General features: G+C 40.4%; 1 protein-coding gene across 3 annotated transcripts; it reads right to left on the bottom strand.

The window, feature by feature from the left end:
- Positions 1-1,184: 1,184 nt before the first annotated feature.
- slc7a3a (solute carrier family 7 member 3a) lies at positions 1,185-17,726 on the bottom strand. Of its 3 annotated transcripts, none has more exons than XM_078266865.1 (12): positions 17,538-17,726; positions 8,236-8,873; positions 7,912-8,073; positions 7,131-7,314; positions 6,921-7,036; positions 6,330-6,552; positions 6,091-6,230; positions 4,362-4,464; positions 3,805-4,034; positions 3,479-3,645; positions 3,128-3,236; positions 1,185-3,033 (listed from the first exon to the last, which is right to left on the bottom strand). In XM_078266865.1, the coding sequence occupies exons 2-12, from the start codon at positions 8,600-8,602 to the stop codon at positions 2,879-2,881; spliced, it is 1,956 nt and encodes a 651-aa protein (XP_078122991.1). In that variant the 5' UTR covers positions 8,603-8,873; positions 17,538-17,726; the 3' UTR covers positions 1,185-2,878. The 3 variants fall into 3 exon arrangements, with proteins under 3 accessions (XP_078122991.1, XP_078122992.1, XP_078122993.1); XM_078266866.1 differs by lacking the exon at positions 17,538-17,726 and adding an exon at positions 16,648-17,438; XM_078266867.1 differs by lacking the exon at positions 8,236-8,873 and having other exon boundaries at positions 17,538-17,719.
- Positions 17,727-19,704: the final 1,978 nt, after the last annotated feature.

The following is a 19,704-nucleotide window of genomic DNA, read 5'->3' as shown; positions in this document are numbered from 1 at the left end:
AATGGCTTCAAGTGTGATTTACAAAACCATCTCTTAGCAAATTATACTCAACGTCATATGTTAAAGAAAGTATGTTTGTATAATTTACAGCATTATACAAATAAAGAAGAAACTAATTTAACATTTAAACAAATACTGTACATTCTACAGAAAACAAAAAAAATACTATAAACAATAAGTTATATCGCTTCCAGAGGGTTGGGGTAAAAACACATTATATATATATATATATATATACACACACACACATATATATACACATACATATATATACATATATATACATATATATATATATATACATATATATATATACATATATACATACACATATATATATACATATATATATACACTATATATACATATATATATATATATATATATACACACACACACATATATATACATATATATATATATACATATATATACATATATATATATATACATATATATATATATATATATATATATATATATATATATTACAGTACACAATTTAGAGAACAACCTTTAGCGGTCACTCTTAGTTTTGGAAAGTTCATCTGGTCAAAAGGATTACGATTAAATAATTTGATGATGCAAGACATTTACAAAAAAGGTAACGGAATCAACAAGGGAGACAAAAAAACTGTACATGTAACAATTAAAATACATTAACATCTAAAAAGCATATTAAACTGAGATTGATATGAAAAGTCAAAACGAAAAAAGATTAGGTCAAATCCTAGTATATGGCTGGACCGTGTATGGTGAATGTGCTTAATTTGTGGCCAAATTATTAAAAGGGATAGTCAGCGGTGGGGTCTATAATGTGAATATAGATATTAAAATGTTCATCTGTCGTGGTCCCGGTGATATTCATTTGTTGTGTACTCAAGTAGCATATCACATGACGTGGTAAAGATATGTTTGAGACAAATAATTGATGCTTATTGTCCTGGATTACTCATCTAAATTGTTAGTGTAATTACTATTACTATGTTAAACAGATCTGTAGGTTTCAACCTATGACAATTATGAACCAAAGCCTCAAATGTTAATTGTGAGGAGCTGCAGCATTCATTCATGGACAAACTGACACCTACACTGTAGATTTAATACCACCTCACAACTTTACAGTTTATTTATTCTCTGCTCATTTCGGTGCACCAATATTAATATCTCTGCCTGAAACTAAACTTTCCTTGCACTACTTTCAGATGGTTATATTTTACAGAAGTTTTTTTTTTTTTTTTCCTTCTACTAAAGCGTTGTCTGCTTCCTTTGATTTTCCCACCTCTGCCCCTTAACTATATTTATTTAGAAATAGCCTCATGTAACTGCAGTTTGCAACTGTTTTATAAACTACGTAAGCCTACACACTGTGTGCCGTTCCTCTGCATGTAGCCTACTCTGCCCGTGCTCCTGAGCCTGTGCATTAAAACGGTTGAAACAGGTGGCAGCAGCAACAGCCACAACCATGTATTGAGGAAGTTAATCAGCTGATTGATGGCCAGTTGCGAAGATAAACGCCTGTGTTATGCTAATACATTTTGAAAAGGGAATAGCCAATGGGGAAACACCAACACTCAAGTCATAACAACCACTCTGACCAATGGTGGAACTTCATTACTCCAGCCAAAAAGATATCAATCCCAAACAAACAATACTATAAACATTTCAATATTAACAGTTCTATCAGTAGAAGTAAATAAAAGTAGTAAAAACTAATTACGGTTGAATAAAATAAAAGTGACGGGAACTCAGCAGATAAAGTTGCAGAGAACAAGTTTCAATTGAAACTAAACAAGAAACTTTGTGAGTCTTTTCACAAGGAAGTATAAACAAAAAGGTGAATATGATATTTTAGTGGTAATGAAAGACAGACCCCGTGTTCAGAAACACATCCCCAGCTCCCAGATCAGTCACAGGTGGACAGATTATATCAATTAAACTTATATTGTGATTAAGGAGCTTGTTAAGTGCAAATGTAATCAACCTCCTCAGATCTGCGAAAATATCTGGATACAGCCAAATCTGGAATTAGCCAATTAACTAGATGGATTATTAAACATTTATACAGATCTTTACATGATTTCAGACCTCTAAGGGTCGAAAAAGTAGTTTGTCACCCTTTGTGCTGTTAAAAGCCTTTTAAAAAAACATTTTAGTTATCTGGTTTAGGTGGAAACAAAGGCCACAAAATGCCTGTAAATACCATTGCAACACAGTCACAACTTGCAAGACATGGATAAACACACATGGATAATTTACGATAAGCAACTAATGTCATACCATTTTAAAAGGGTGTCGAGTACACTTACTGTATGGCTGTTCTCTGGGAGCGGGGGGCACAAGGATGATCTGTAAAGCACGTACTTCAGCCTCAGACATTGAATCGTACAGTATAGATGGCATCAACGTCGTCCATATGCTACTGACCAAACTGCACTGAGGCCCTGATTGACACTGTAAACCACACAGACTCAGTGCTACCCTGTTTACACAGAAACAAACAGGCTGGTGAAATAAACCAGGACCAAAAAACTAGACACGTTAACTCTACTGAAGGCTTTGTTAGTTAGGTCCATTCAAAGCATGTGTTATAGGCAGGTACATATCTCCCAGAGGGCTAAGGTTAAGTACAAACAGACAGATAGAAACAGACCCCATGGCCAGAAAGTGGCTCTGTCACAGTGTCTAGCCATCAAGTTAATCAGCCTCCAAGTCAGAGGTAAGATGTGTGTGTGGCGCTTTCTTGCCTCTCCTCCCTTTAAACCCAGGGCTGCGTTCCAAGCCACCTCCATTGCAGCATTTGGCTGCCAGATCAACCAGACTGCCAAAATGAGTGTAGATGCTCTGGCAACACTCCCCAGGTCTACATCAGTGTGTATCAGGGGCTGCCGCCTACTTCCACGTCACTGTCGTTAGGAGCGCCCTTGTAAATCGGGCTCTCGGTCTGCAGCGCAGGCTCATATTTGCGCGGGGAGGACCTTTTGGCAGCTTCACTGCTGTTCCTAATACCATAGAGGAAGTAGATAGCGAAACCTGGAGGGAAGAAGAGAGGTAACAAGAAGTTACAAAACAGTCACATGAATAGCACTAGAAATAAAAACATGATTAGTCATTTTTTTAAATGTACCGATAAGCATCCAGACGGCGAATCGGCACCATGTACCCCAGTCCAGCTGCATCATGAGGTAGATGTTAACGAAAACACTGAAAAGGGGCAACCAGGGAAGCAGAGGGACCTTGACAGGACAGAGAAATGAAGGATGTGAAACAAAATTAAAAAAATCAGCTTAACTATTTTAAAATGTACCTGGTTCTGGTCAAAGTACCACTCAGTAAGAGAATCAGAGAACAATGTGTGCCAAGGTGAATAGGAGGTGGGCATTTAGCCACTCGGAGTCACTAACAGTGTAAAAATTGTCAAAACAAAGACAAAACAGAGAAAATCTCTTTTCTCTAACACTCAGGGTCTGATCGTTACCTTGAAGTTGAGAGCCTCTTTGCTTTCAGGCTGCCTGCAGATGATGACCAGACAGACGACACAGAGCAGAGTCAAGATGACACAGGGCACCACAACTGCTGGATGCCCAGCCTGCAGCATTGAGAGACAGTTGGCCAGGATGATGCACAGTACAGTGATAAAAACCGCTGCAGAGAGGCAAGAAAGAGACAAAGTTATTTAGAATGGTGGCTTATTTTATTACATATTTACTATATGTCTTATTTGCTGTTAAAAAAATGCATTCATCAGCCGAGACAAGTCAACAACTTTCCTTCCATCTTTAGATTTCTCCCAGACACACTTACAAATAATAGCAGTGGTGGCGTAGACAATATTCCCAGAGGTCTGCGTTGGGGTCTTTCCACTTGGGCAGAAGAGCAGCTTGGCGGTGAAGGCCTCTCGGAGCGGCCTCTCCTCCATCTCCATGCCGTACTCGTCACCGCTGTCCCCTCCACTTACGGCAACCTTCTCCCCTTCCACCAGCTCCACCAGCTTCTCCATCTGGCTCGACGAACTCAGAGTGCCTGGCTGGTACCTGTGGAGGGAGGGAAGTATATCAGAGTGAGTGAAAAAAGAGGGGTATTTTTCAGTGGCATAACTAGAAACAACCCCCCCCCCCAAATAGCTAGAAATATTGGCTGCATAAAAACACGGGCTTTTATAAAATACACGTTTCATTCAGTTTAGTCCACTGCCTATTACTTTATCTGTACACAGATTATGATACAACTATTCTTTTAAACTGGCGTCATTGATACTTGATAATGATATTAGTACAGCAGCTGCTTGAGAGTATTTAACACAAGATTACAAATTCAGACAACTTTGAGAGTGTGGTTGTAGAGAATAAAAAGGTGCTTACCTGAGGATGAGGACACAGATGGCCACTAAAGAGTACGCCAACAGAGTTCCAATAGACATGAGGTCAACCAGAGCTGCCAGGTCGAACAGGAATGCCATCAGAGCTGTAAGGAGAAGTAAAAACTGATTTGAACATTTGCACTGCCACACATTCACATCAGAACTAGGATCCTTCTGAGGAACTAAAACTCCAGAGTATAAATTTAGGATATTTTCCAGGTACGCTTTAACCCCCCCCCTTACACCAAAAGTCGTAGTACTAGGTAGGTAGGGTAGTACATTCTGAAAGTACAGGAACCTTTGGGGTGGGGTTTGCAGGGATGACCTTTGCTGATTGGTCAAACACACACGGCTGCTTCAACTCGCCAACCGCTTCATTTATAAACCAAGGAAGTACTTTCATATCAATTTATGAACATTTTAGGATGAGGGGAGAACATTTCTCGTTTGATAACATTAAACATTAAAGTCTTGCGGCGGCGGCCCGCCACAGCAAAATTTCTGCCGCCACGGTAACAGAAACAGGACAGACGCACAACAGGGTTTCCGCTATGTACATGTAGGGCGCACCGCCACTCCTACAGCTGTTAATGAAAAGTCAAAGTCGTAATTACACGACTCTGCAGAGCCATCTGCTCTACTGAACTCAAGCAAACTGTCATCCGCTCTCGCTCCCCTTTAGGGTGAGCAACTGGAACAGTGACAGGACGTCATGGCAACCAAATAAACAACAGGGCGAGTACACTTGTCACTCAATCTTAGGCAAAGTGATAAACGGCGACGAAAGCAGCGACATGAAATCCACACTCATCCGTGAAATATGACAGCTACAGTTTGTTGGAAAATAGCATTGTGGACACTGAATTTGATGAATTTACTGTTTATCAGACCCCAGATGAGACAAGAAGCTAACGTTAGCGAACGCTGCGGTCCCTCTGCCTGTGACTCCCCGCTGCAGGAGACGCTGTATTCCTCCGACACGCTGTATTAACGTTACCGTTTTAAAACCGTTTTCCAGGTTAGTGGGGGTGCATACCGCTCAAAACCAACATGAAAAACGTAGCTAGTAATGTTCACTCAGCGTTTTGTTTTGTTGTTAAACTGTGTGTAAAATGAGCGGTGACGTTAAATCACCGGTTTCAGGTAACGGCACCCTACGGTACAGTCTATTTGCTGGATGGTTTCAAGGTAACGGTCGGTAGCTAACATTAGCAGATAAGCCCGTTGACCGCGACGTTATTGTTCATATTTTGGCACAATGTTTCTGACCGTAGTAGTGGTCATAGTGACTGAAAGTGTGATGTGAGATGCTAAAAAGAAACTACACGCTGTTTTCAGGTAACATTACTTTTTGACGTTCAGGCTGCAGAGTGCGTTTACCCCTGCGACAACCAGCAGCCCTTATGTTGCTTTATATGTCAGCAAAATAATTTTCCTACTCTTCACGGTCTTTAGACCGCAGTGGAAACACAGACAACAATGGGCTGAAGGAACCTTCTAGTTCCTTCAAAATAGTTCTGGGGACTTAAAAGATCCCAGAACCTTGTGTTGAAACTAACTAAAAAACTATAAACAACAGCTCTTGACAGACTTGACAGCACAGGATAGAAACAGCAAAGACAGCCTGCTGGGCCGAAGCAATGAACAGCAAACATGACAAGAAAGATACACAGGTAAAGATAAACACACAGACCAGAAGAGAAAACATGAAATAGAGGTGGTGAGCTTACCTGCAACAACGCCAGAAGCGATGGTAGCCATAAGAGGAGTCTTTGTGCGAGTGTCGATCCTGGACAGAATGCGGAACAGCAGCCCATCCTCTGCCATGGCGTAGATAACACGGGGCATGGGGAACATAGAGCCTAGGAGACTGAGAGAAGATCGATAGTATCAAACTTAAATATTAAAAAGCTTTATTTATAGTGTTACGTGAAGAACACACTGGCAAGAATGCAATGTCCCTCCTTACCTGGTGGACAGAGCGCAGAGAGAGCCCACAGCCACAATGTATCTGGCAGGAGCCCAACCGACGTGGCTGAAGGCCTCAGGCAGAGGACTCTGGGAGTTCAGCTGGTAGTACGGCATCATGAGTGTTAGAGCGGCAGACACACCAAAATAGGCGAAAAAACAGATCAGCAGCGAGGCGACAATGCCAACAGGTATGGAACGCATTGGGTTCTTTGCTTCTTCGCCTGAGGACAATGGGGGGGAATAAAACAAAAAGAGGATTAGTTAATAAAAAGTGATCACATGAAACAAGGGAAACAGACAACCAATCATGTTTTCCAACAGGTGAGATTTTGTGCTTGTTGTCATAAAGCACGTAAATGGGTTGCAGTCTTCAGTCCTCAGCCCAGCATTGTTCAACGATGATGTGAAGAAGAAGAAAAATTGCAGATATACTTATGTAATATTGAATGAAAAAATATCAAAAGCTGTTCCACTTCACGTGTGTGTGTGTGTCCACAAGTGTATAATGACCGTTTACTGTTTATATAGCCATTTCTGTGAACCCTTTCTCTACATCACTTATCATCAGGGAAATATTACAACCACTCACTTGTTGTGGCGATGCAGTCAAAGCCCACAAAGGCGTAGAAGCAGGTGGCAGCACCAGACAGGACTCCAGTCAGGCCAAATGGAGCAAAGCCACCCACGCCAAATTCCTCCTCAACCCTGAGTGGCAAAAGACAAGATGCGCAGTTTAACAATCAAACAGGTGAAATGGTCAAACTATGAGTTCATTTGCTGGTAACTGTCAAATACTGACTTGTCAAGGCTGCTGCCGTTGGTGCCGTTTATGAAGCTTTCATAGTCTTCTTTTGTCAGGTTCCAGTTGGCTGTGTCACCCTTAACAAAGCCAGAGATGATAACAAAGCCCAGAACCACCAGATTGATGCCAGTGAAGATCTTATTCACCAGCGCCGACTCGTTCACACCAAAGGCCAGAAGTCCTGAGGGCAAGCCGAGAGGACAGAGAGAGAATTCATATTCCAGCACCAATAACAACATGTCCTGCTATGTGGGTGGATGTGTTTGTACTTCATAACGTCCAACGTGCCAACATTAGTCGGCGACACCAATCCACCAATTATCCATTTCTAACACTGCTACTGGCAGGACACACTAGCAGCAATATTAGTGTGACAACTGTTCTGGTTTTTGAGCAGTGTTTTTCATACAATGCTAACAATGGTTAATGTGGAATGCATTAATTAAACACGTTTAATATACACATTTATAAAAAGCTATGGAGCTTTATCTGTTTCACAAACCTTTGTCACAGCTTGCATTTGTCAATGAGTTGCAAGCCACGTTCAACCACAGAGGGATGTTCCTTCCTCAGATTGTTTAATCAAAAACTTTAAGAAGGGGTAAAACTTTGAGTATTTCACAATTTAAAAAAAAAATATTACAGAAAAGTGTATGAATAAAAAAAAAAAGTGTTTCTTAATTTCTTCTTTCCCATCATTTTAAATAATCTTGCAATCTCTCATATTTATCCTATGACCACTGAAAATAATGACTGATGATGAGCTGGGCTAACTCACCAGTGAGCAGCAGGACCAGGATGAGGGCGAACAGGTCGGGGTAGTCTGCCAGCACATGCCCTGGCACCTCCATTGTCATGGAGGCTTTAAAGAAGTCAGAGATCTTTTGCTCAACTAAGCTGTCAAATGTTGAGCTCCACGCCCTGGCCACACTGGCCGTACCTAGAAGAGAAGACAGAAACTGGTATGTCAACAATGTAGTGACTGGGCAACTCGTCCTTTCCATGGTTCCATATTCTTACTTGGGATTTTGGCACACATAAAAATGCATTTGGAAACATAAAAAGCACTGCAACAACTCCACTGAAACTTTAGAAAGCTCACCTATTACATAGGAGAGGATTAGGTTCCAGCCTGTGATGAAGGCCCAGATTTCTCCAACTGTTACATAGCTGTAAAGGTATGCAGAACCTGTTTTGGGGACACGGGCGCCAAATTCAGCGTAGCACAGGCCGGCCAACATTGAGGACAGAGCAGCGATGAGGAAGCAGAGGACAATAGCAGGCCCTGCCTTTTCACGGGCAACCTCGCCAGCGAGGATGTAGACACCGGCGCCGAGTGTGGAGCCCACCCCCAAAGCAATGAGGTCCAGGGTGGACAGGCAGCGGGCGAACCGGGTCTCTTCACCAGAGCAGTCTAATGCCCGGCGACGCAGCAGGATTTTCCCAAAGTTGGACAGCTTGTTTGCCATATTTGCTGTGACTGTGTGTGGGCGCTGAACCAGGCTATGCGTTTTTAATCCTTACAGTGTGGGTGTGTGCGATTGACACAGCTTAAACAGAACACCGGTGACTGGTCTGAGAGTAAAAGTACTTTGAGCAGATGGTTAGGTAAAAGTACTTATACTACTTATTATTGGTCCTTTAGTGCTGGTCTGGTGACTTAGGCAAGAGTCACATGAGCACACAAAACAGGAAGTGGCAGGTCTGTGGTTACAGTAATTTGCAGCAGCAGATTAGGACCTGTGAGAAAACACAACAACAAAACAGGATTTTAAAACAGGGAACTATTCAGTAATTGCCAAAGCTTACATTTCACAGTGTTTGGTACTGTGAGGGGGGATTACAGCATAATTTCTTTCCAGGAAAGGTGCTCAAACTGCACGGAAACCATGACAGGGTTAAAAAAAGAAGACAACACAGAAATGCTCAAAGAATGTCACCTCGATGTTGTCTCTCCCATCTGGGCTATACAAAATCAACTTTAAAGCATTGATTGTCAAGTTTATTTGTGGTGATATATCACACAATATGTATGAGTGGGGTTTATATGCATTCCATGTGAACCCAGGTAGCACCAGCGATGTTGGAAACTTTTCTGGAATATTCCTTTCCTCTTCAGCAAAAAGGAGATATTCAGTTGGCAGGTTTGGAGAGACGATGAAAATACATGTTTCACTACACGAGCACCTGTATAAATACCAGTTATGCAACTTCCAGAGAACTGATACTTTACAGAATGGTAACATATGAGACCCAGGAGGCACAGAGGGATCTCAGGAAGACAAAAGAAAACTTAATTCTATCCTACTTCATTTTGACTCAACAAATAAACCATAGTACACACCCATATAAAAACACCTTGTCTAATTCCTCACCACTCTACTGCGAGAAAGAGCACTCTACTACCCATCTTATGTTTTTTCAGTAGAGAGGCCGACAGGGAGAAGCCTGGGAAAGCCAGAGGCTGTGAAGGGATGACATGGTTGAATTCTGCAAGCTAATATCAACAAGGGAGAGGAGGACAGTGTGAACTAGCAGCTCGATAAGGTGAACCAGCTGCACTGGGAGGCTGATATACTGATACAATACACTGGAACTATAAAAACTGACCCTTACCCTATATAAAAACTACAAGTTACACTTGAAATGTAATTAGTACGGAGCCCCTAAGGGGACATGAGCAAAAAAAATATAATCTTAAATTTAGTTTCATGTGCTCACACGGAACTTTCATGTGAGCACGCAAAACTTTTGTGTGCGCGCATGAAAGCTGTATATTGATGTAGCCTGGGCCATACTGGAGACAGTGACAGCTAGAGAAATGACTACAGTACAGCAGTCAGTTGCACTATATTTTAATCTAGGTCTTCATTATAAGGACATTGCTGCTTTGCTTGCAAGTCGTCACCATTATTTAGTTTCGATACAACAGTTAAAACGGATTTTAAAGTCTTGTAATCTGTTCTGGCGCAAGGGATACAGCGATTTGGATCGGGTAATTACTTTTTATGAACAGCTACAAACATCTGGCCAACTCCATAACTCCACAGATATAGGTGGATGTACAGAAAATGCAAGGAGAATTAAACATAAGGAAAGAGGATGTTTGATTAATTCTACGAGAACTAGATCCAAGGGGTGTTGAACTCAGAGTGAGGAGACGGCTCCGTCGCCCAAACTACTTTGCTAAAAGGGCCTAATTATATTTGTTTTATATATGTAATTATATATTATCATATTGTCTGGTATAGTTCGACTTCTAAGGAACGTTACCAACTCATCTTTAGCCGCCATCCTTTCTAACCAGAGTTCTCTGCTGCAGTGCTGCTAACTGTGGTACTGGCACTGTTCATAACAGCACAAAATGGGTTTCAAAGCGCACGTTGTCGGCGCACATGAAAAAAAATCTAAGTTTCATGTGCTCACGTGAAACTTTCATGTGCGCACATTAAAAAAGGTTTTGCTTGCGCACATGAAACTAAACTTTTTTTTGCTCATGTCCCCTTAGGGGCTCCATAAATTAGTACTGTAGTTTTCTCAAAATGTCTTTTGATAGGCAAGTTTACTTTAACCATACTGTATGTAAAAATGCATTTTGGTGAGATAATTGTTACGGTTCCTTAATCGAAATGCAGTACATCGTTATATTGATTACTGTCTCGTGAATTATGATTTAAAAAAACAACCACACAAACAAAACTATCCTCAAGGACAGCGGCAGCATATTTTACATCAGTAATAATGTGCTTATCAAGTTCAGGAAAGCAGAATGATAATGATTACACCAGTTTCTGCGAAACACACCGTGCACATACACACACACGCAGGAACAGCTCATAACAGGCCAAGGACACCACACACCTGACCAGGAGGACAGATACAATGTTTGTCTTTGGAGGAGGTCAGATTCCGGGATGGATCAACACACAAACAGGTTTGACGTAAATCACAAATTGAATGTAACTTAAAATTTGCGAGCAGTGACGTAAATGCTGAAATGTAACAAAACACATCCCATAGAAAATGTATGAAACATGGGCCTGTTTCAACAACTAAAAGTCATGGGCTCTAAAATACTAAACTATTACTAAATGGATTAGTGAAGTTTAAGGCTTTTGGATTTGTAGAGGTTATATGGAAAAGAGAAATTCTGGTGCTTTAAACAGGTTACGCCTGTTGGTCTACATTGATGATCTGCTCAACCAAGACTAGGCAATGTACTCACAGCTGCTCCTACTGAGTGACTCATTCAGATTAAATATACTTCTCTATGTTCTGTAAGACTAATTTTAGGAGCCAAGACTCATTATGCTATAGGTCAGTGCTTTTTAGAGGGAGGTGTCATTTTGAAGGGTTAAAAATGTCATTAAATAAAAGCTACTTCATAACTTTAACTCATTAACAATCCAATATTTGTCTTGGTCAAAATGGCTCAGTGCTTTGCGTCTAATCTTACGTTTTCACGTTTCTTTATTGTGGTATGTATGTCTGAGTTTGAATACTTCCCACTTTCTCCAGCATCACAGGGATCATAAGCCTTTTATTTGGGTAAAGTAATAGAGTAATTGCTTGAAATAAAATGTACAGTGATGATTATCAGTACTCATTTGCAAGAAATGCCAGATAGATTAAATGTTGCATCACATTGTTATTTGAGGTAATACACATGTAGGCACATGAGAGTCTCAGCAAAGCCTAGCTTCTAAAGTCAAGGGCGAGGCAAGTTTCTTATCTGCAAATACTAGACTACATTTACAACTACTACAACAGCCACTGACATGACTAGCCATTAACAATTTGGTAAAATGGACCATCATTTATCAACCCATTTTGCTCATTGGGGAGCGTAGGTCATTCGTGAACTTCCTACCGCTGGTTTCAGGGTGCAAAATGAACTTTTCTGTCCACCAGCCAAATGGCTAGTGATGTTCAAATTTTACCAGCCACTCAATAGATTACCATTGGTTTTTGGCTGGTGAGTGAAGAAAATCTACCAGCCACTTAGCCATATTTTACTAGCATTTGGCCGGTTGATGGTGCTGATTTTGTACCCTGGCCAGTTTGGTGTTGGATGGTCTTCTCTGCTTCCATTTAGGATGACGTTTCCTTAGGTTCTGCCTCCACAGACTTTTCTCTTGAGGGTTCCAGGTTAAGGCATGTCTGGTTGTGCTGGAAAGGGTATGCCCAATCCAGCACGACAATTTTCTGCGTTTGATTTGTTTCAATTGGTTCTTGTTTTGCGATTTGCCAGAGCTCTTGGCTAGTTGTTGAGTTTGGCCAGAAGATTCCCAGGATGTTTCGTAAGCATCTGATTATGAAGATTTGAAGTTTATTGGTAGTTGCTTTTGTGGTTCCCTTTTGTTTCTGACAGAGTTAAAGATGCAATTTTTATTTTTTGTGGAGACATGTTTTGAACTCCACATTTGTCTTAGTATTAAGGATGTTTTTGCCTTCCCTACTCTTGTAGGTATGTATTTATCACTGCCTCCATCTTTCCTAACAACACTAGGTTGAAATGGTAATATGTAAATATATGTTAATATGTCCACCTTTTCCAGTGCCTCTATGTCCAGGTTTATGGCTTTCACCTAAATTTAAAAAAAAACACAAGCATTTCTGTATAATAACTTGAAATTATTAGAGTATAAATCCAATTAAAAATCGACTGAACTCATATTTGTAAATGCAGAAGAGTTTTTTTGTGTGTTGTTTGGATAAATCAATACTATGTTTCTATGATAAATGATTTGGAAAAGTGTTTTTTCCTCTCCTTTTTGGGGCCAGTAAAAATATACAAGGGGTCAGTAAAATTCTGATCTACTGTGGGGGAAAGAAGTTATGTTGGACCCTGTAAAGTGAATTTTTCTTGGCATGAATGGTATGGGGTGGAGCAGCGTCAAAGGCAACGCTGCACGTAGGCTGAAGCTATCAATGCAGTGATACCGGATTCCTTGGTGTAAGTGCTGAGAAGGAGGACGCACATTTCAGGCCTATCAAGTCACTTCACCAGTCAAGCAGCAAAGAGAAGAAGTGAAACACTAACCCAGCGACAAAAACTAGGCCGACTGTGTGGCACTGTGTGACTGTAGTCATCTACCTGGATCAGAGGTTAGGCAAAAATGCTTTTTCACACTTATTTAATGCTTGAAACCAAAGATGGGGGGGAGGGGGCAAAGAGTGCCAACAGCCTTTCACATAGTGTATTTTTGTTGCGCTGTCAAATTTTCTTCTTAGCTCCAGTTAAAACCCAGGTTAAAGTACTGCTTCAGGCAGAATATGCTTGCTCCACTATTTCACTTGCAAATGCAACATGAAGCAGTTATCACTGGTGTTGCTTTTTTAGACATATTTTAAAAAGGAAGAAGGAAAAAAAAAAAATATTTTCAGCTGTAGATTATGTTATGGTCTAACTTTGGCCTGTTTTTCATCGCACGCAGGATACAAGCTCTCACAATGTTTCAGTACAATGACAATATTCTATTAATACCATAACAACAACATAACCTATTTATCAAAGCTCTTACCATTTCAAAAGAAAATATCCTGCCTAATACAGTTAAGTGTTGGGAGAAAAAAGACAAACACTGTCAAACAATGAAATACAAACAACAAAGAGAGCACCCAACAATAAACATTCAGCCCTCTGAAGACTGATGGGAAACTGGTACATAGTGGATATTCTCCCACTCCCCACTTGGTGTGACATTCCAGTAGCATTTTCCACTCACACACCAGGAACTGAGATCTGAGAGGGCCAATGCTGTGTCAATAAACATTTATTACTAAACTACTGTGCCCAGCTGGCTGTGATCTCCTCAGGGGTTCGAACCAACACGGCACACACATTCACAAAGCAAGACAAAAGTGCTCAACTGAAACTATGCAAACTGTAAAAGCACTCTTAACATTGGGACAATTTCGTTCTTGACAGAAAATTAATCAAACAAAAAAACTCATGAATATTCATTTGTTGGGAAATGTCTTTGTAATTTTGTATTTTCCTTTCAAAGTAGGATTTTCTTTCATGTCTACAGGCACCTTAAGGTTACAAAAATGTGGACCTGCTTGCTGTATGACCTCACTTAAGGGTGGTCTCAGAGTAGATGCTTGAGTCACCTCCACCTTAGTCAATGCAGTCACGTCCGCTAGCTACTAATCTTTTCCTTGTGGTGTTCACGAGGGGTGCCCGTTTGCGTAAGCAGGGCAGATTTACTGCATGCCAGGTTGCACCGAGCTGCGTCTCAGGCATGCATCGTTGGCACGCTTCGCTACGTAACAACCCACACCCACCCACATTAAAAGAACAGTGTGCTGCCTGCAGCCATTTTCTGTTCTTGTTCTTATAATGAATAGACTTGGTTTGACAAGATGATTTATGTTTCGTTGCGTCCTTTTTTACTTTCTTCAGCAACATCACAACCAGAGTATATTCAAGTTTTTAAATGGGACAAACTAATAAAAGGCTCTTTATGTTGAAGGACTATGACCAACGACTTGGGCCAACAGTGCTCTGGTTACAACAGGCTTCTGGGATAATGGTCCTGTTACTTGACTTAGCATTGCTGCAACTGCTGCCACCTACTCTAAGAGGATTATTCGGAGAAGAGACAAACCAACTAACCTCATTATAGCTTGTTGCTACTTCTCATTCTATCAATACAAAACGCGTGGCTTTGTTTTGACTGCCACCTTTGACGACAAGACGTTTTTTCTGCTATATAGTAGCATTGTCAAATATCTATAATTATCCATTGCAAAATGAAAACTTTCCTTTAGCCACAAAGTTCCGCACAAATCTGCTCCCATGTTAAACCAAAAACATGAATATGAATTATTCCAAAATTCTGCCCCTCATGTTCCTGATATTAATATATCTCAAAATTCAGAAATGCAAAATGCTATTTATTTTTTTATCTGCTGCTTTTAGGCAGCTTAAGCTTTTGTTCTAAAAAGTAAAAACTGATTGTATTTCTTGACAACAACAACAACCATAATGACAACAACAACCATAATGACAATTTTACTATTATCTGAGGGGCCAGCAGCTGAACAAAGGGAACAACATGTTCAGTACCCTGTGAGGTTTATGTCCATTGAAAGGGATGAATGTAACCTTGCGTAACCCTGGAAGATATACCGTATCATGACGGGCCGTACAGTCAATGAACCATTCTTCAGGCATCACAAACACACACAATGGTTTTGTTTGAAGTTACAAACAGTACGTCTTTTGTGCCAGAAATATATGTTTGTATGTATAAGATAGACTTTAGTTTCACATAAAGGCTGTATGTGTTTTGTTAATGTGTGTGTAAACTAAAGTATGTGTGGACAGACCGACCACTGAGACTGAACTGAACGACCCTTTAAATCACCTGGCTGAAAACCAGCACTCCTGCCAAAACTGCTCTGCGCTGTGAGATGGAATGTGACAAACTAAGGATCTGTTCATTTTCCCATCACCTTTGCCAACACTATTAACATGAACAGAAGTACAAATATACGCATAGAACAGATCAGCTGGACATCTAAGAATTCCAAAATAAGTTACACAGGTGAAAAAAGATGAGGCCATGTATGCAGAAAAATGTGACAGTAGTGTTCCATGTAATTTTCCACTCCAAGTATTTAATTATGCTTTGACTAATAAGAAACTAGACTGGCACCTTTCCCAGCTTCTCCTAGAAATCTGTTCACAAAAAAATCTCAAATATACCAAATCTGCCAAGTCACAATCTTGACTTGATGGTTGATGCCAAAATATGCCAAGAACATATCAGACCCTCATATGTAGACTGGTGACTTTAAAACAAAAAAATGTGGTGCACACCCTTCCTGTTACACACACAATTTCTGGTGACCTTAACCACTAAACTAGAAAGAAAATTTAGACAACTATTAGACATGACCAGCCAGAAATGGTCAGCAATCCCACTCACTAATCCCAGGAGGTAGGATTGCTCAAGAGAACGCAACAATTACACATCAAACACTCTGTTCTGTTCTGGGCAGAATTAGTAATTGGCGATTGACTGACGTCTTTTAACGTTTTCAAAAATGGTAATGCCATGGGAAATCTGGGGCTGTTAACTTGTCAATAATAAATAGGCAACAATCTATGGCAACAGCATTGACAAAACCTGACACCTTAAGTCATTTGGCCTTTAAGGGTTTTGTATTCTGAGTGTAACAATAAATAAAAAAGTAACCTGGCATGTCGTGTCTACCTGGTTAGTGCAACAACCTCTCCACTCCATCAAGCAGGTTTGGATCAAATTACACATCCCTACTCTCTACTCTTGTTCACCACCACACTAGTTACCCTACATTTTACTGGAGTGGCTTTAAATCGGCTGATGCAACCCAAGCATGGAACACCCCGGACCCAGATAACATGCACGTGAACATTAAGTTACCCGAAAGGATCACTGCCTTTGACAACACTCGCGGGTGTTGGGCATCAAGGCAACTAGAAAAAGCTACATTAATTTACACTTAAAATAGCCTTACTTACGGGCATTGTCATCTATACTGGCCGATGTTCAGCTGTTAGTCCATCTGTCGGGGAATAAGCTAGCTACGTGGCTCCGGTCGGTTCTCGCGTGGTGCAAATGTTGCCTTCAGAAATTACGGAAACATCGTTAATTGCCTTTTGTACGTACACAGAACTGGTGCTTGTCTTGTAAACGATTTTAGCGCACGCCGATGACAGTCTGATACTTTAAACACTTTTAAACATAATGAGTTAATGTTGCGTCATCTCAGAGTTAAATCTTGCACAACAAAGTCCGTTTTGTGTAAGGATAAATTATTAGATTTTTAGGAATTCGGCGCTTTGGGGGTCTTTGAACGCAGCATGGTTAACCCACGCCTTGGTCGCACGCCCTACTGGCAGGGTGCGCTCTTGGCTAAGACCAAAACAATGAATGAAAAACGCAAGTGATAACATGGAAACGTGTCGCGCCGAGTGTTTAATGTTTTATTAAAACGGTTTAAAGGTTTTTCCACAACGGTCACCTCTTATTTAGCTAATGTCCTGTTGTGTGTTTTTTTCGGGAACGCATCTGGCTATAAACTCATTCCCCGCTCAAATGACAAATGAAGTCGCCTCACAAAACGTCCCGAATGAACGGAAAATGTGTGTCAAACGCTCGGCTAGAAACGTTATTATCTAAGCTCAAACATAAAGCACCAAACAAAGATGAGGAACGTTATGTTCTTGGTAAACATTAACGTTAGTTCGCCAATACAACTCACAACACGAGGGAGGATTGCATCAGTCCACTTCTAACGTTACGAGCTAGCTAGCTAAAATGAACGATACGGGCGGATAAAATGTCTTTACAAGACGACTTGGCTAACATTTAATGTTTAATTGTATCAATGAATGATAAAAGCCATTACCTTTAATGTCTTGTAGGAGTTGTTGCCGTGGTTGCTGATGAAATATCCCGCTCGGTTGAGAGTGTGTGGTTTTGATCCGTCCGCCGGGAGGGGCTGGGTGTGTACAAACAAACTGACGCAATGGAAGGTGGAGCCAGATCGAGCTTTCCCTTAATGAATGGAAATATAGACGTAAGAATAACTTTACGTTTCTGATACGGTTGCAGTGCGCTTGTAAATAGACTACATAAGAGATCTCGAGTGACAAAGAAGAAAAAGAGAAGAAATAGAAGAAGTGTTTAAGATACAGGAAGTAAGCACTGTGAGCACACAGATACTGTGCACGTGCTTTCCCGTAGTAGGAATGCCCATATATAGAGATCTAGCCTAGCTATGCCCTGGCTCCACTCTCTACCGTAGACTGTTACAGTCTAGGCTCTCTACACTATATATCCGCTGTCGCTTTGTTCCGCAGATTAAAAGAAAAGGAGGGAAAGACCAAAGTATTTCTTTCATGTGCATTTGCACTCAGTGACCCGGCAATGCTAGAGGGTCAGTGGTGGTGGTGACAATGTAATTGTTAAACATTTTATTTTTGTGTCACTCACTGTGATGCAACAGAAACACTGTGTGGCATCATAGTTCAATCAGTACTTTACAATAAAAGTCATTGCTAAATATAGTCTTTTTTTTTTTTATTATTTTTGCATGAACACACAACGTAAACATTTTTAAAGCCTAAATTTGATTTTTAAATAATTATGGAGAATATGCAGAATATGTATGGAGTTGGACATTTTACAGTTGCATAAAACTTAATATTATATAAATCAAACTATGTAAAGGTGTTACTGTTTCTTGACTACCTAAAACATTTCTTGACAAAAAATGACCACAAAGTCCATTTAGTTCACAGCATTTGACTGTGTCACACAAACCTTTAGGCCTAGATGTTTAAATTTCCATTCTTATGTGTCATCGCCGCATTGCTGCAGTAGTCAAGTTTGTTTTAATCATTCAGTATGATAATATTAGGTGTTTGCGTGTATGAGACATGGAGTAAAAATGCCGTCCTTTCTCCTCTCTGCTCTGAAGCAGCGACGCAGCGGTGCTGTACGTCTGTGTGGGTCGGAGCCTGGAGGGCAGGGGGAGGGGTTAGACGGGGAGATGCTACTTTCAAATCTTGCTAGCTTTTCAACATTACCAACCCTGCCTTTAAGGAGTTTTGATCCGTGTTGGCTTGAGTTTGAACGTTAATTCTTGACTTTGGAAACAGTAGTCGAAAAAACATCTCATCACAAGGCAACATCTGCTTAGGAGGATTGCTACCGAAAGCTCCAGAAGAACTACCAAAAGGACCCAGTGGTGAGATTGTTTTGTCAACTCCTGTTTCCATGGTCAAAAATGAAGTATACTACAAACATATTTGAGCATGGGAGTTTACTCTTGACCCTGGGAACAAGTATAATCTCAACTCAGATGTTCACTAAGTAGCTTCTTCTTAGCTTTCAGGCGCATCTCATGGTCTTTATCAGCAAAAGTATCTTATTCAACACGTATACTGTTGAACTTATAGTTGAACACTTATAATTTACACTATTATGTCTTTAATGGCTGCCATCAAGGCACTATAGGTTCATAACTCTTAACTTATTAATAACTTTGGTTCACCTTTTTATACCTGTACTAAAACCACATGAACCATGTAAAGATCAGGGTTGTAGACCAAGGTCACATTCTTTGAAACCTTTATACTGATAGAAAACATGGGTTTGTCCATTGTAGCACTCCCTGTGATAACACAGCATATGGAGTGTCTCCATTAGTTTGTCCTTAGTATCACCCCACAGTTTTTGCGCTGATGGTTGCAGAAGTGTATAACCCAGAAGATACTTTCACACATCATTAACTATGGTCATTCAGGGGTACTTTAGAGTTATGCAGAGTTTGTTGCAAGACAATCCAATGGAAATGTGATTGTTGTTTTCTGAAGAATCTATTCTACAAAAAACAAATATTTTGATTGATTTTAAAATATTTTGGTTTTTTAGTAATATGCACCATGTACATTTTGACACGGCTCTACTACAACACAGATAGACAAGATGGGTGATAAAACAGGACTTGCCCTTAAGGTTCTAAAGTATTAATATGGTACTTTAGTGTTGCATATTCCATTCCATATACC

This window comes from Sander vitreus, chromosome 13 (assembly GCF_031162955.1).
Source record: "Sander vitreus isolate 19-12246 chromosome 13, sanVit1, whole genome shotgun sequence".
Lineage (NCBI taxonomy): Eukaryota > Metazoa > Chordata > Actinopteri > Perciformes > Percidae > Sander > Sander vitreus.
This window is presented reverse-complemented; position numbering and strand designations above follow the sequence as displayed.